The 18,494-nt window shown below is 39.0% G+C and overlaps 1 protein-coding gene across 4 annotated transcripts in view; it reads left to right on the forward strand.

The window, feature by feature from the left end:
* The first annotated feature begins 6,821 nt into the window (after window positions 1–6,821).
* The window catches only part of esrrb (estrogen-related receptor beta), a 51,180-nt gene continuing 39,507 nt past the window's right edge, over window positions 6,822–18,494 (forward strand). Inside the window, exons 1-2 of one of the 4 annotated variants that reach the window (XM_058398340.1) lie at window positions 6,822–6,883; window positions 15,492–15,542. Coding sequence is in view for 1 of the 4 variants with exons in the window: in XM_058398338.1 (XP_058254321.1) it covers window positions 11,283–11,332; window positions 15,492–15,542 (101 nt within the window). In the remaining 3 variants the exon portion in view is untranslated. Of the gene's footprint in view, window positions 6,884–7,043; window positions 7,165–11,072; window positions 11,333–15,491; window positions 15,543–18,494 lie in introns of those variants that run through there. The other 3 variants (XM_058398339.1, XM_058398338.1, XM_058398341.1) reach the window with 3 other exon arrangements.

Below are 18,494 nucleotides of genomic sequence, written 5' to 3' on the forward strand. Positions count from 1 at the left end.
AATTCATGGTGATGGCTCAGCACTGCATGTGACGTGTTCAGTGACCAGCAGCAGACAGCAAAGGTCACAGACCAGCAGTCCCTCTGTCCTTTCATTTTCTACCTATATTTCTCACTTCAATTATTAAGATAAAACTATATTCAGTATTTCAACCTGAACACACAAGAGATTCATGTTGACAGTTCAAATGAGCAAATGTGACATAGTTGGATTTTCCTTATATAATTTTAAATCTTCTATAAATTTGGTTGTTCACAGTATTATGACTGGACAGACCATTATATGGACTTTTATATATATTCCCACCAGTGAACATGTGAGTGTAGATTATACTGATTATATACTATTTATATTTAATAAAGGAGGAAGATATGCTTCAATCACTGCACTTTAAGGAATAGAAAAAGACAGAAAAATAATCATGGTAGCATCATACCACTGTTAAGCTGATTATTTTCCACTTCTTGAAATGCTTAATTTCTCTTTTGTCATTTATTAAAGAATGTCACAAAAATAGTTTTATACTTATGTTTAATGATCATCAGCATCATTTTTAATAAGATACAAAAAATGCAGCTTGTTATTAGGTGACAAAGAACGTTCAGTTACATATATATATATATATATATATATATATACACTACCAGTCAAAAGTTTGGGCACACCTTCTAATTCCATGGTCTTTCCTGATGATAAAACAATGCTGAAGGCGGCCGAAATACACAATAATGTCGTTTGAACAGTTGATATTGAGATATGTCTGCTACTGATGCTCTGTAAAGCCGTTATAACGGCTCTAATCTGACGTGCTGCTAATTGGTGATTTCTGAGGCTGGTAACTCTAAATGAATATTACTATCCCAGAACACCTGACCTTCGTGTCTTAAAATAACAACTGACTGTTTTTTGTTGTCATTACATATGGATTACTTAAGTCCATGTGCGTTATTTCATAGTTTTGAAATCTCCAGTATTGTTCTAGAATGTAGAAAATAAATCCCTAAACAAAAAACACTGAATTAAAAGGTGTGTCCAAACTTTTGACTGGTAGTGTATATACACTATATTGCCAAAAGTATTCGCTCACCTGCCTTGACTCGCATATGAACTTAAGTGACATCCCATTCCTAATCCATAGGGTTCAATATGACGTCGGTCCACCCTTTGCAGCTATAACAGCTTCAACTCTTCTGGGAAGGCTGTCCACAAGGTTTAGGAGTGTGTTTATGGGAATTTTTGACCATTCTTCCAGAAGCGCATTTGTGAGATCACACACTGATGTTGGACGAGAAGGCCTGGCTCTCAGTCTCCACTCTAATTCATCCCAAAGGTGTTCTATCGGGTTGAGGTCAGGACTCTGTGCAGGCCAGTCAAGTTCATCCACACCAGACTCTGTCATCCATGTCTTTATGGACCTTGCTTTGTGCACTGGTGCACAGTCATGTTGGAAGAGGAAGGGGCCAGCTCCAAACTGTTCCCACAAAGTTGGGAGCATGGAATTGTCCAAAATGTCTTGGTATGCTGAAGCATTCAGAGTTCCTTTCACTGGAACTAAGGGGCCAAGCCCAGCTCCTGAAAAACAACCCCACACCATAATCCCCCCTCCACCAAACTTTACAATGCAGCAAGCAAACTGGCACAATGCAGTCAGACAAGTACCGTTCTCCTGGCAACCGCCAAACCCAGACTCGTCCATCAGATTGCCAGATGGAGAAGCGCGATTCGTCACTCCAGAGAACGCGTCTCCACTGCTCTAGAGTCCAGTGGCGGCGTGCTTTACACCACTGCATCCGACGCTTTGCATTGCACTTGGTGATGTATGGCTTGGATGCAGCCGCTCGGCCATGGAAACCCATTCCATGAAGCTCTCTGCGCACTGTTCTTGAGCTAATCTGAAGGCCACATGAAGTTTGGAGGTCTGTAGCGATTGACTCTGCAGAAAATTGGCGACCTCTTCGCACTATGCGCCTCAGCATCCGCTGACCCCGCTCCGTCAGTTTACGTGGCCTACCACTTCGTGGCTGAGTTGCTGTCGTTCCCAAACACTTCCACGTTCTTATAATACAGCTGACAGTTGACTGTGGAATATTTAGGAGCGAGGAAATTTCACGACTGGATTTGTTGCACAGGTGGCATCCTATCACAGTTCCACGCTGGAATTCACTGAGCTCCTGAGAGCGACCCATTCTTTCACAAATGTTTGTAAAAACAGTCTGCATGCCTAGGTGCTTGATTTTATACACCTGTGGCCATGGAAGTGATTGGAACACCTGATTCTGATTATTTGGATGGGTGAGCGAATACTTTTGGCAATATAGTGTATATAACTGTCTACAATACAAGTCTCCCGGGGTTTTTGTTAAGATAGTAATGTATTAGAATAAACACAAAAATCAGATTTGAGTTCAGTATCAGCACCGTGGTATAAAGACTTTGAACAGATTCTTTTCAATAAGTGGTCTACGTACTTCTCAGAAATCTTGTTACGTGAGTTATTCTGAGTTTAGCTGGCTCCTCTGAATGTGTGCATTTTCAGGCCACTGAGCTGACACTGGAGCAGATGAAGGTGTGTTGCTCTGTTTTCATCCTCTCTCTTTCTCTCTGTGCCCTCAGGGCTGTCTTCTCTCTGCCTGCGTGAAACCTACTGAAACGTCCCCTAATTAGTTTTGCCACTGTTTCATCCCTGTGTTTGAGAGTTGATCTGAGGATTTCTCTCTCTGTTTTCTCCCCCTTTTTTTTCTCTATCTCCCTACACACAGACACATTCAAAGTGAAATTTACAACTTAATCAATACTATAAATGTGTTTTATAGACACATAGTTTTAACTCCCGCAATCTTTCTGGCGATAAAGGAACTATCAACTACCAATAGTAGGCAATAATTGCAAAATCACAGTCAAAAGGAGCTGGAAGAATTTGATTGACCATGGCTATTATGCTGAACTGAATCACCTGCATTTCTCTGGCACATTGGGAGTGGATAAAGGTCCCCTCAAGCTACAACTGCAAATGAACCCTTTGTTCAGAACTCTCTGCTGGAAGGGGAAAAAAAGCCACTGATTGGAAAGCAGATAGCTCTGATCAATAAGAGGTGCACTTTTCCACTTTTCTTCCTGGTGCTCTTTCATATCTCCATGCTTTCTTTCCTCCATAAGGGGTCAGGTTGGGGTATGTGCGTCTGTTAGGGCACTGACGAGTGTGTGTGTGTGTAGGGGGGGTGTAACTGTGTGGTGGTGGTGTAGGCGGTCTCGAGCCCCTTTATCAATCAGGATTTTAATTATACACATCCCAGCCGACAGCTAGATTAGAAACCAATCGACACTATCGGCCACAAAATCTAATTACTGTTTATTGACAGATAAGGCCAGGCCCCCTTCACTTTCCCAAATAAGATAAACCTTTTATTTTGCCTCTCTTCCATGCTCAGAGGCCACCATGCTTACTGTCCATGAAAGACTTCATAATGAGTAGCTTGTTAGTGCTGAATAAATGGTTTTAACACCAGGCGCTACTTACAGATCAAACACAGCTTGGATACAGTATTAAATGCATCTTAAACAAACAGTTGGCAATTACTCAGTCCAGCATTTTGGCAAAACATTAAAGAAACCCACTTGGGATACCAGCATGTGGACATGCTAGTACATCACAGGGCAACATATGCACACAGGCATTCACACTTAGAGACAATTTAGATCCACATACCTGCACGTTTTCTTTGAAGGTGTAAGGAAACTGGTGAACCCCAAGGAAATCACTGCATGAAAAAAACAGGTGAAACAAGCAAACAGACTTTTCCCTAATGATAGCTGAATAATCCGACACATTAGCAGAACTATTTTCTCTTCTTTATCTTCTGTGATTAAAACATGTGAACTTGTGACCATGCTCACAAGCAAACACATTAATTGTGCCTGACACATAACAAGATGTATGCATGAAATATACCAAGGGAGGCTCATGTGCCACAACAAACATACTGCAGTGCATGAGCCAAAACAGTTAAGTGTACTAAAACTCCCTCAAGTTAGAGGGAAATTCTCTCTATAAAGTTATAGGGATTGTAATCAGCTTGTCTGCAACCTCCGTCCTCTGATGAACCCCAATTCCATCTCAATCGTCGTTGCCATCCTTCATAAATACAGCGTATGGCAGCAGACTGTGCGCATATTGCCAGTTTACTTGCATTTGAATCAAAAAGCTCATTTTATTTAGAGTATTTCATGGTGTCCTAACACTCAGTGTCTCCAAGTGCCAGGAATCATTACAGGCTCCTGTAATGAACCAACACTCTGTTTTCTTCAGTGCATTACTTGACACTTCACTGCTTAAAAAATAAATGCTGTGAATGTTCCTCAGGTAAATCTGCCTTAAATAATTGGATTATTGTCCTTTTATTTGGCTGTGTGGTAATGGCTCAATGATAAACATTGCAGTGTATGGATTTCCTGTCAGATCCCATGAAGTAGACATCCTCATTTCGCCTTGGAACCCCACCTCTTGTGTGAAACAGCCTCAATTCAGAACAGAGAGAGAAAATGATAGAGATTGAGCGAGAGGGGGAAAGAAAGAAAGAAAGAAAGAAAAAATAGGGGATCAAGTGTGTATAAAGGAGGAGGAGTTTATGTGCCGTAGTTACATCCACTCCAAAATCTATTGAAAGACTTCAAAAACCACTTAGAGTCTGCTGTCTATTTTTGTTAACCAAGTAACTTTACAGGATGAGGTGAAGTGAAGCAAGATACCACCATAAAGCAAGCTCGGTGAGCGTGAGCATCTTCCAAATGAAATTTGGAGATGCAGAGGTTAGAGAAGAGTGGACAGAGGAATGACTTTAGAGGAAAGCCTGCTATGTGATTCAGTTTGAGCACTGCAAAAAAAAAATAAAAAATGCTTAGCTTTTGAATTATGCAATGTTCTACAGGGCAGGTTTAGATGAATGCTTGATTCCTTTTGATCTGAGAACATATTTTACCTGTCTATCCACTCCAAATGTGAGTGATTTTAACTCAGTTTGCCATGATTCTGTAATCCATTTAGGAAGCAACTTTCCGCAGAGGGAAAGAAATAGCAAGATACTCCATCGTAAAGCAACTATACATAAGGCCCAGGCTAGATCTCTCAGATTTGTTTGTGTAGTCTTCAGTAAAATGAGTCTGTGTGTTTAATATTAAATAATAAGCTGTCCTGAGAAAGAGATTGTTTTGTTTGTTAATTAATAGTAAAAAACTGTCTGTTGGTAAAATCCATTTACTAGGATCTCACTTCATATCGGTATTGACATACAGCTAGCAATTATAGATGATTTTCTATAAAGATGTGCAATTTATGGGCACCATAGTTAAATCCTGGGCTTCTGGTTTGGTCTGTGTGGAGGTTTAGTGCATGTTCTCCTTCATGTATGCATAGGATTTCTTCTTGGTTGTCATGTTTCCTTCCCAGTCCAAAACCATGCCAAAAGGTAGGTTGGTTATGCAAAAAAAAATCTCCCTAGGTGTGAATAAGTGTATGAATGTATGTATGCATGTGGCTGAAATGGACTGGTGTCATATTCAGGGTGTGCTCCCTTTCAATTTCCAGTATTCCTGGGACTGGCTCTGGATCTACAACAATCCTGACCAGCATAAAGCTGGCAATGAAGATTATAGATGTCTAGTTTTCCTGGAGGATGAATACATTTACAGTTACAGTACCAGGTAGCTGTTTGTTTCCTTCAGTAGATCTTTAGTGCCTTTAATATGAATATTTTACCTGGGAACGTCAGCGAGAAAGAAAAGTCCAGGTTGGTACCTTAATATCTGAGAGTGTTTACTACTACTACTACTTATTATTATTATTATTATTATTATTATTATTAATACATGATTTTGTTGTTATTATTGCACATTTTCTAGATGCAAATCAAATAAAAATGTTAAAGCCAGTGTTATCGACACTTTATTTCTTTGTACAATCACAAATTCCTCGCGTTATATAAATCCAAACACCTTCTTTTGGAGTTTTTTTTTTTTAATGGTTTTTAATTAGACAGCTATAAATAAAAGAGATTGCATTCATAAACAAAGACTTCTTTTGAACTCCTTTTGATTCTTGTGAAACAGCGCTCCCTCTAGTGGATCTAATCAAATGATTCACTTTGATTCTGGGATGCTTTCATCAGTTTATAAGCTGTTTTATCCACATGGTGGCTTTTAATGAAATCACATTTGTAATGATAATAATAACAGCAATATTTCTCCTTTAGGTCAGTCGGCACTGTAATTCATGCACTTGGGGTGTTTGAAATAAATAAATAAATTCTAAACAAATATAATAAAGAAATATATGTAAAAAAAAAAAAAAAAACACAGCTAGTGTGAAAGTAGAATAAGAAATACCAAAAATAAATATTTTAATTCAGATATTGATATATATATACATATACAGATTATTCAGAGTCTCGCGCTCTGTGGAATTCTAACTGGCGCGCGCGCGCATTTTGCCTCAGGGCACTGTTTTCTGTCACCAAATGATAACTTTCTACACGGAAAACTGGGCATTTTTATTGCATTAATTTTTATTTGATGTTACGTTTGAGAGAAGTCCCGAAGTTTAGACGAATGATACACGACACCGTTGCCAAACTCTTAGCTCACCTGGCCTCAGACGCGACGCTAACAGTTATCTCGTTATTTATTCATCGACGGCGGCGTCAAAGCCCGCTCTTTTTCCCCCCAGAACTGCGCCATGCTTCAAGATTGGCACAGCCTGTCAACCTCTCAACTCTAATTTCCTTTTCCCTTTGGTAAAACTACACTCACGAAGAACGTAACTAGTAGCAAAGAAGAAGGAGAAAGGATTTTTATGTGGAAGAAAGTCCCCGGAACTTCATCCATCCCTAAGGTGAGTGCTGAGTTTAAAACTACTCGAGCAATTAAGGTGTGAGAAAAGTGTGCTGAAGGTTAGTGTGTGTTGGGATACAGTGAATCGGACCGGGAGGAGGGGTTTTTCTCTCTCTCTCTCTCTCTCTCTCTCCTCGCACACACACACACACACACACACACTTGTACAGCACGAGGAGTCAGTTTGAAAAGGTAAGCGCAGCCTGGACAGGAGGAAGACATCTCTCTTTACGCACTCACACCTGCACGAGGAGCTCGAAAATGGCCTGTGTGTGGGAGAAGGTAGAGTAATATCCCTTCACAATTCTTTTATTTTCCTCTCCATTCTGTCGTTTACCAAATCAGCTCATTTTAAAACATGTGCTTTTTTTTTTTTTTTTATTTAAATTGAATTAGCGCATCTTGGCAGTTCGTGCGCGCGCGGTGCCGCGTGACGCGCCGCGAAAAGTTTTCTAGTTTTTTTTGCGGACATCAGGAAACACACCTTATTCGCTTTATAGTGCACCATGGAGCATTTTTCCATGTCTGAATCAATAATCTAGAGTATCCAAACCACTTATTAAATCTCTTATTAAACTGTAATTGCTTAAGGTCCAGTCCAAACGATGAAGTCTGGGTGATACTGAGCACTCATGATGCACTTAATACACTCATAATGCTTTTAATAGACTCATAATGCACTTAATACACTCATGTGCTTCACAGAGAGTTTCCTAAGGGAATAGGGAGTAGGGTGCAATTTCAGAAACGAAGATTGGAATTAAGTCTTTAATGCAATTCACTGAAACAACCTTAACTTTTTTTTTTATTCAGTTGTTCTTAAAATATGCGCAGCACGTGCGTAATGGAAATTACGCATACAGATACATCTATTATCTGTGTCTATTTAGTAATAGGTGTCATGTCATATCAAGCAGGGCAATGATCTCTCTCTCTCTCTCTCTCTCTCTCTCTCTCTCACTTATAGTAGTCTACAGAAGTTACCTCACTTACACAGGACCTCAGGTATAGTTATGATGTAGCACTGACATCATTTAAGAGCACAAAGGAAGAAGAACTGATTTTAGTCAGAATGTGACTGTACACTGACCCCTGTCTGCTCCCTCTCCGTTTTCTGTGTGTTCACTTCATCAGGAAGCTCCAGTGCACTAGATGGCTAAGTGTCTCTTGCTAGTGGACTGGCCTGTGTGGCTTTACACAATTGACCTGATTTTATATTGTACAGAGCAGTACTGTAAACACTTTGCTGTGACCTCTGTTACACTGAAACAGTTCATCATCCAGTTTCTAGATCTGGACATTCTGGAGTCTGTTTTATGTTCGGTGCACTGAATAATTTTTATTGATCTCTTTTTTTTTTTTTTTATTTATCTTGATTAAATTTGTATGAAAAAATGAACAGATCAGTCACAGTACAGCACAGCAAATATCTGATAAATACACAAAATTGTGATTAATTTAATTTGCCACACATGATAATATGTTGGGCATGTCATGATATTTTTCTGCGTTTGAATTTCTGTCCGATTTTTATGCAATTTCTCACGAAATCAGGGATCAAATCATTTCCCCCAATATTTATCCGTTTTTGACTTGGAACGAGGATCTCGAATGCTTCCTAAATGCGATTTATCTCTTTATTTATCAATTGCTATATTAGTGAATAGTGTTGAGTACACGTGTAAGGCGGAGTGTAAAAATGCATGAGGCAGCACTTTTTCTGTGCAGATCCCAAACGGCTGCCACTTAATAAGCATTCCAGAGGGATTCTTCCCTCCCCTTAAACCAAATCAGGTGGATTAAAATCTCGGATGAATGACCTTTAATCCCATGTTTTGCAATTAAATTACAGTATATTCCTGAATTTCGAAAACATCGCTCACCTACTCCATATGAACCATAATGTTGGCGTATATAAAAATAATTTTTAAAAATATTTGATATAGCTTTTTTGAATATCAGCATTTTTTGGGGGGGGAGGGGGGGATTTATAAGCGTATTGGAACAAACGTATGTTTTAATGTTTAAAACACATATAACACACACACACACACACATATATATATATATATATATATATATATATATATATATATATATATATATATATATATATATATATATATATATATAAAATAAGAGGACGTGTACTGCACTGTAGGTATTCTGTGAAGATTTTGGAATATTTACAGGAAAAGAAAAAATAAATGTCAGCACTATTGATTTTGTCGGGATACATGTAATCATTTTATTCTAACGTATAGTTCAGGTGCTGTTTCAGATTCTCAGATGACATGAGAGACTTTGATTTACACTTTAATAATATTTTTAATCCTCGGCTGTCATGTTATAACCAAGCTATCGTGCACTTCAATTTAGCTGTGATGTCCACCTGAATAAGTGGTGTTTTATATGCAAAGTAAATTTGAAGGCCTGCAGTAGAGCTTCAATAGGGCCTGTGATGATCAATAGGGATTGCATGATGCTTTAGTATTGATTATGGAAACGTGAGCAGATGAATAGGACAGGACTGGTTTCTCTTAAGGTTATGCTGAACCGTATAATAAGAAGACAGCAATCTCCCCCACCCACCCACCCTCAGTGCTTTCTGGTATAATCCAGCCGAAATCGGCACAAGCAAATAGAAAACATGCATCTCTTTAGTCGTTGAGTGTGAAATAAACAGACGAACAGTTTCTGAATTTGCCCAGCATGCCCCAGTCACGGCAAATGCTCTGTTGGATTTATTCGGTTTGGTTTTGTGGGACGCAGACAGTTACATCTGTTCATTTTACCCACTGGCTTTGCCAAAGCTCCTTTTTGGATGATACGGTGTGCCGTTGCTTTTATAAAATGGGATACAGTAACATGGAGACGCTCATCAACTGTGAAATGCTATCTGCATTCCCTGCATAGTTCCAAGGCTTGATCAACAGTGAGACACTGGTGTTTTTGAAGCCGCGGGACACTGAAGACAGGCAAGGATTTTCTGCCGCCTTAGAAGCTGATGGGTGTCCAGTTTGAGTTATTACTTGAAACATTTCTCACACATGCTCTGAAACTTCCACAAGATGGTCACTGTATCATAGTGTGTATGAAAAACCTCACAAACGCTCTGATTTATAGCCAGAGCTGAAATACACTGATTATTGATTTGGCACTTTATTTTATTTTTTTTCAGTGTGTGGATTTGTCCTCTCGATGTGTGGATTAAAAAAAAAAAGAATTTTACTTATTTTGGTCTAATTCAGAAAAGAGCATTGGAATAAATAGAAAATAAATAACATTACAGGCAAATACAATATAAACTTAAAGTTGCCTAAAATACGTTTACATACTCACATAATATACAGTGCTCTTCATTTATAAATTATAAATCTCTGTGTGAGTGTGAGGCAATTATATATATATAAAATACATATAATATATATATATATATATATATATATATATATATATATATATATTATACTTATTATACGTAAATAATAGGTTATTTTTCTTATATTAATAGAAATTTCCAATATTATTAAGAAAATAATGTTATTTTTTATTTCAAGGAGCAACAGCATTTTTGCTCAATCTGATCCTTTAATATTTGTAAAATTAAATGAACTATATAGTGCTATACAAAATATGTAAGGAAAAAGTTTTCAAAAGTTCGTCTGTGTTTATTTGACCGAAAATGACCCTTTAAAAAATAATTACTTTTTGGAGTTAAGTTGTAATCATATAATATCTAATGACTTGCTGCAAGTGTGTGTGTGTATGTGTGTGTGTGTGTAGCAGGCTATGTGATTGTCTGTGGGGGCATTTAGCCACCCACCCCACCACCCCTCAGCCCCCACCGGCCCTTCTCCCCACCCCCTCCCATGTGTTCCACCAGCGCTCTCTGTCGCTTTAAGTCCTGCCCCCCGGAGCCAGCCAACAGCAGCTGTTCCATATTCATCAAGCCCTTCAGTCTTAAAGAGCCCTATCCCGAGCATGGAAAGAGTCATTTCTCTCTCTCGCTCTCTCACAGCCACTCCATCTTACTGCTCTCTCCCACCTCTGCTGCTGACTCTCTCTCACTCTCACTCTCTCTCGCTCTCACCCCCCCCTTTAGCTCTCGCCCCCCCTCCACTCTCGCACATCCTCATCCACACACAGACATATACACACATGCACACACACTACTAACTTACACACACATACACACACACACAAACACGTGCACTCACCCACAGGCACACACTCTGTTACCTGTGCAGACTGGGGGGTGCCGTGCTGCTGGCTGCTTCTCTTTTTTTTGCCTTTTCCTCTGAAGGTGTCTGCCTCATCTTTTTTTGGGGGGGAGAAGTAGGTGTCACTTGTTTCCTCTTTCCTCCTTTTCTGCTTCCTGGAATGCTAAAACTGGACTGATGGACGTTTCAGAACTTTGCATCCCTGATCCTCTCAGCTATCATAACCAGTAGGTGCATCTTTCCTGTCTTTCATTTCTGCTTTGTTTTAACCCACCTCACTCACTGCGTTTCCTTTAACCTCTTTCTTTTTATTTCCCTGTTTTTCTTTTACTTTTGTAAAAGTATTTGTTCGGGAACAACTTTTTTACTGTTATTCTAGAAGCATTGTACTTTTAAAACACACACACACACACACAGAGACACACACAATCACACATTCACACAGTCATTCTCTTTTGGGGTAAATGAGGCTTGAAGACATTATTAACTACAAGATAGCAGGTGCTCTGAGCCTGCTCTGTGTAGGACTAAGAAGAAATCCGTCTCCTGAAAGCCGGCTGTTAGCTGTGTGTGGCACCCTTTGCACATTGCATTAAGTGCGTAGCCAATCAATTAGAGGCTCCTTAATGTGATTTCCTTTTATTTGTATGTAAGTGTGTAAGTGTGTCTATGCGCAATAAAAAGAAAGAAAAAAAATCGAACAATTCCGAAGGTACTTGTTCAGACGGGACAAAAGGAGCAAAGAAGCCGGGAAGCAGCACTCAGAGTCATGCATGCTGTTAAAGACGTGGTAATAAAAGGAAGGAGACAAGGTTAAATAGATCCTAGGGAGATTGGCTGAGCTAGGATTATTTGTTGGTGGAGAGGGAAAGAGGAAAGGATGATAGCGGGGAAATGGGCTCATTGCGGGGCTGCTCAGGACTCTCACACTCTCTCTCACGCCTGTCCCGCTACGCCGCTACTTCTTAAACTTCTGCTTTTAAACCCCCGGTGCATATCGAATTCCCATCCACGTTTAATATAATTTAACAATCTTTTGTTTGGAGTATTGCTTCTGCACATATTTTTAGGAACCTTATTTTTATTTGCTTTACCTTTTCTTTTTTAAATGTTAAATGCCGAATCAATTTAATCAGACTTTTAAAAATAGCTACATATAAATTTATCATAGCATGTTCTTTCCTCCTCTCCTCGTGCAATATTTCTGACACTTTATAGCCGTCAGAAGTGAATTTATTTCTTTATTTCTGTGCTCACCAAGTAATCTCTACATGTACGGGTATATATCACGTTGAAAGAACAATCACAAGCCATATTGAAAGCACTCATAATTTAAGACGATAACTCTTTTCATGCTAAAAATCCAATCATCCAAATGTGTGTGTTGTTGTGGCTGGATTATCATAAAATGATACACACTGTGGCAGCCTGAAAGATTGATATGATTGAAAAGAATAATGGCAAGTAGCTCAGCTGTATGGATTTTTTTTGGCTTTCTGCGACATATAGGATTACAGAGACACCGAAGGAATGGAATGAAACAGGGCTAAATTGACAGTGCTGCAGCATGGTGTGTGTGTGTGTGTGTGTATGTGACCACGCTGTGCCCCGGCCGAGCTCGTTAACTCCTTAGCCACGCATATTTTAATCTGCTTTGTAGCACTAAGCAGGATTAGAAAGGTTCAATAGAGCTCTTTTCTAGATACACACAGGACAGCCTGGACTCGAACGTACACGTTCACACACTTTCCAAAATTGAGTCGTAAAACTCAGAAGGTTCTGACTGTTAAAAGGCTAGAAAATATTTCGAAATGTACATGTAGATATAGTTTGGTGTTGTATTTTCTTTTCCCCTGTGTGCTGGTGGATTTTTTTTCCCCCTAATTTTTAAATGAATTTGTACATATTTATATTTTATTATCAAGTGTGAATATAATTAATACTAATATTTAATACATTTGCTATATTAATACATTCATTTATTTTGCTTCTATGTTGTTGTTTTTTTTTTTAGAACTTCTGAGTAATTCGTGGAAAATGGTTCATTTGTATTTTTTCGTGGAAAGGCTTAGCAAAAAATAAATAAATAAAAAAAACAGCATTTAAATCTAAGTTAATATTTTTTTTCCTCTTGAACCTATCATTCTATTTCTGCTATAATTCATATACAACTTATATACACTTCTTCATGCTATTTTACACTCTTATGTTTGTCTGCTTTAAAAAAATATATTTTGTTAATGTGAATGTATTTATTTGTGTATTTATTTTTAACTGATTTAAAAAATTTTTAACATGCTCGTAAATACAGAAGGAATACAATTTTTTTTAATTGGTACATTATATTTTTTGGTATGATTTGCAACACAAGCTGATCATACATGTGTGTACAATAAAAGAGTTTGCTTCAAAAAAAAAAATAATAATACAGAATCCATAAATTTATATCTCATTTTATAAAAATTGAGACTTTATAATATTGGCTTTAACACACTAGAGTGAAGTGTTTAGTAATGCAGGATCGAGGTAGTGTGTAATCACTGGCTCACATAGACACTATTCAAACATGCGATAATAAACACGTAATGGTGAAATAGTGAAGTGAAATTTTCTGACATGGACAGGAGAAAATTTAACCAAATATCAATGCTATGTTTCTGTTGGGTGTAGATTAGTGAGGTCACTCAACATCCATGCTCAATTTCAGTTTAGTGTGTGTGTGTGTGTGTGTGTGTGTGCTTGTGTAAAGCCTGCGAGTTCTTTAGGGGTAAAATTAATTGGTCTAGCTGTTTTTTTTTATAATAATATGCCTTTTGTGTGTAGATTTTCAAGTGCTTGTGTCTGACGTTGTTCCCAAGTACACCATAAAACGATTTATTTCTATATTCAGTGTGATTACTTTGATTTGATGATTACTTCATTTGTTTTTTTATTCTACTGCAACAGTAAACAGGAAAAAGAAAAGGCAAAATACTAGCTAATTGTAAAACTGGAAAAGTAGGCTAATTATTAATAATGAACTTTGTAGGAAATTAAGAATAGGAAAAATAGAATAATTGTTTCCGTTTAGGTTTTGAAATATATAATCGTCTTTAATTCGTCTAATTAAATCGTACTTAAACTAGCGAGATTGATTTACGCTGAAACGCTGCTGCTCAGTGAGAGTGTGTTGAGTGGTGTGTTAGTGTGATACTGGTGAATTCAGTATGGATCTCATACAGTGAGCCATCATTTATTCGCACTGATAATGTAAATAATAGATTAATTAGTATCAGATGCAGAGGTCTCACTGATGATTCCGCATGCCATTTTCTTTAGAGGCATAACACCGACGAGCGTGAAATGTTTGTGGATCTGGTTTTCTGTTAAATGTAACAGTTGTGTTTGGGCCATGCAGGAATCATGTTTGTCTGTTCCGCTTATTTTTATAGTGTCTTCTTTGTTAAGTTTGCATGCTGGAGTGCAGGCAGCAGCTGGGGGGATATGTCTCTGTTTATTGCCCCTCTCGAGCTGTTATGGCGCTTCTTTACCACTCCAAAATCTGGCAATATTGTGCCTTGTCACTTTGAGTTTTTCTTCGCTCTCAGCATTCACAGTGAGCAAGAATGAAAAGAGACAAGACTTTTCTGTGTGTTCCTCACTTACTGACAAGCCTATCCTGTTTTCCCACTCACACCAGTCCCCCCTCCTGTGTTTGTCCACAGCCCAATGACAGTCCGATTATGTATTTCTGTGGCGAACCTCCATAAGCACTCAATGATGAATTACACTTAAATTTGTTTGACTTCATTCCCGAGTTGGCGCATTGAACGCTTAAAATGCACATCCCACCTACTGCCTTTGCTCTTTTTTTTCCCACCCTTCGGCTCCTTTTTATTGTATTAGCTGTTGAGAAAACAAGGCAGCGGAATTGTATTAGTGTATCTTAAGTTAAAAGCTCCTTGCTCTTTGACCAAGTGTTTCAGTGCTATTGGGTTAATCAGATTTTTGCTGTCTGCGTGGAGATGCTATCATGGCTAAGCAGAGCAGCCCCCCACTCCGACACTATCCAGATGGGATCGGCTTACGGTAATTTGGTTTCAGAATACATTACCCACATGGGCCTGTGGCTGCGCTCGACCTACCTTTCCCCTAAACCGAGGGGCTTGACGAGTCCAGGCCGCATGTGTACGAGCGCACAGCCGTCTGACTGACCTATGGCACGTGTCTCATCACAAATCTCTTTCTCACACACTGTACATTGTACACCCTCTGTGGAGCGGTGCTATGAAAGGACATGTGCAAGATGTCTTTCTTTTTTTTTTTAACAGACAAAATGACAACTGTTTTCTTTTTCATGTATTGCTGTCACTCTGTTTCTAAACACTAAATCTCCTTTACCAACAGGGCCTCCTTGTCCCATTCTCTGGCCACTCAGAAGGAGCCCTCTCGCTTCTGGTAAGCCGTGCACAGCACGCTCATTCCTTGCACTGTAAATGAATTGACTTAATGGTTGTGCACCCGTGTGGCCCACATGGGAGGTATGCCTCCCCCGAGGTGATTTGGGATGTGCTCTGTATTGACCGTTGCAAGCCTGCATTTTGTGTTGCACATGCTTCAATGTGATTTTTGTGTCTCATACTTTCTCTCACACACACATTCAAGCATTTTTACAGCTCCATGAAATTTAATCATAGATTGGTACAAGCAGGATTCATTTTCTTACTCATCCATGGACATCTCATGTCTGGGTTTATGCAGACAGTTTGGTTAGTTGGTTATAAACATGACCTTGTTGAGCTTCTTCTTGTTGAGAGCTCTGCAGTCTCATTCCCTCTTTCAGCACTCTCACACCTTGCGGCAGCAACCAAAGAAGCCCTCGTCACCGTCCCCTCTCATTCTCTCGAAGGTTACCTTGGCATCCGAGCCTCGCTGTGACAGTGTGTTTAAAAATAAAGCGGGGTCCATTAGCGCGCTGAGGATAATGTCTGCCTGAGATGGGGCCAGATCACAGCGCAGTCTGGGGGCCTCGCATCCGCCTGCCTCCACCCGCCCACAAGCAACTGCTATCACTGACACCGTGCGTCAGCACATCTTCCTGTTGCTCCAACACCAAGAGGGCAGTCACGATTCACACACATGTTCTCACACATGGCAAGAACATGTGAATGAGCTTCGAATAATGAGTTCAAAGCAGATTTATGAATGGCTTATTTTTATATAAATGTAATAGAAAATATATATCCACCGCCTCCGAGATTAAATTTGATGTGAACTGACAACAGTCAGTGCTACACGTTCCATTTAATGTGAGTATGAGTTTCGCAGCAATAGTGTGGATCTGTGCAAACCCCACTGCCTCTGTTTGCATAAGTGACACTGTCAATCCCACAGACATCATGAAAACGATCCTCGTCCTGCTTTCTGATTTGCTCCCTAATTAAATGTTTATGGAGGGGAAAATGCTAAGTCCGCTAATTTACACTTTGTGAGGATGAGGGGGACGGACCACAACGTGCATTGGGTGGCTATGCGAGCATTTATCAGAGAATGTTATTGGTATTGAACGCTCAGCCGTTTGAAGGTTATGTTTCTGAGCAGTAATTGAAATGCAAAATAACATTAGGATCGATGGTTAGCTCTGTTTATTTATGAAATCAATATCGAAACGGTCCGTCACAATACAGGCTCTGATTCTTCCTGACAGCCAAACTGAGTGCACACTGCACCCGGCTCCTGCAAGCCGTTCAGACCATGTAAAGCCCACACCTATAGTGTCTCATCACACGCACACACACATACATACACAGACACACACATAGAGACAGAGAGACAACAACAGGAGGGAAACTTTGCAGTGAAAGTTCACAGTGGTTTCAGTAGTGTAGTTTGAGCTGCGATAGCGTGGCGCAAATGACTGAGAAAGAGACTAGACTAAAATCAATTTTTTGTACAATTTTCTACTCTCTATTTCTTATCCATAATTAATTATCCATAAGTTCCATTTAGGTCATTAGTACCGTATTGTAAAAATGAACTTACTCAGTGATGGATGTCGCTTATATGAAATGATGTATTGAGTCAGGAGTTTTCTTTAGCCTTTGTTTATCTATTCTAATTATTTCATACACTTTTGTTTAGCACAACGCTCCAACGCCATTTAAACCAGTTACAGATCAGTTTTGTTTCTCCATATATCTCGTATTTCTTTTCCTTCAGGTTCATGGTGCACCACACAAAAGAGGAGCATGGTACACAGGACTATGAGCTAATACATGTCGGTGTGAGACATATGCAGAAAAATACAATAAATACACAGAATTGTGTAGGATAACTAGACGTGACAACAGAACAGTTTACCAAGCCTGTAATTTGTCATATGGAAAATGAATGGTTTATAGACGATTTCCAAAACTTGTAGAAAAGTTAACCTGTCTGTTTGTACTAATTCAATCTCAACCACATAAATCCTAGTCCATTATACATGCTTCTGGTGCTGACCTGCGAATGGCAAGTGGTGAGGCAAAGTGTATTATAATGTAAATCTTATCCTACACCAGTGTTATACGAGCTGCACCGCTCCTGTATCTGACGCATGTCAGAGAGTGAAGTCACGCTGGGCACTGCACTGGAAACTTTTTGGCAAATGCGTTTGGGTGAAACTGCCAGCCAGCCTGAGCAAGTGACTGAGTGCTTGGACGATAGCTCTGGTTTACAGCCACCCCAGCTGTAGCTGTCATGTGTTCTTATTTGAGGTTCAGTATGTAGATTCATTTTTGTAGCAGTGCTGTAAGGATATTTAATATTAAGGTTTAAACATCATTGTGTCAGATGGCGTGTCATTTTTGGTATCCAGCAGTGAACTTTTTTGAGTTAAGGCTGTAATGGTGCAACTTTACTGTAGTTAAAAAGCATAGGAATATGTTGAGGATCACAGAGATAGAGATATATCTATAGTGTAAAATGTATTTTTGTTGAGTGAAAATCTTATTCTGTTTATTTTATAGCATATGTATCAAACAAATGAAATTAGTTGATACATGTTGTATATTATAAATTGTGTTCAGTTATTGCAGTGGGATATTTTTGCTATATTGTTCACTCCTACAGTGAGCTATGAAGCTTCATTTTGATTTGAGATGTATGCCTGTATTTTCTCTAGTGTGCCGAAAGTTTTGTTTGCCAAAAAAAGTTAAGTTTAACTTTGCCTGGAGTTTAGTGATTGTGTTTGAGCGGGATAAGTATAGATGTTTACAAGTATATATATGTTTACGTCCCTGTTTATTGTGGATTATGTCGAACAACAGAGAGAATTTTCCTGAAATGTGTCCTAATTTAGGGGTGAAATGATGTAATGATGGAAGTACATGCCTTACTAAATAACACGAAAGACAATCTAAACAAAACTTG

The sequence above is a fragment of the Hemibagrus wyckioides genome, linkage group LG09, assembly GCF_019097595.1.
Source record: "Hemibagrus wyckioides isolate EC202008001 linkage group LG09, SWU_Hwy_1.0, whole genome shotgun sequence".
In the NCBI taxonomy this organism is placed as follows: domain Eukaryota; kingdom Metazoa; phylum Chordata; class Actinopteri; order Siluriformes; family Bagridae; genus Hemibagrus; species Hemibagrus wyckioides.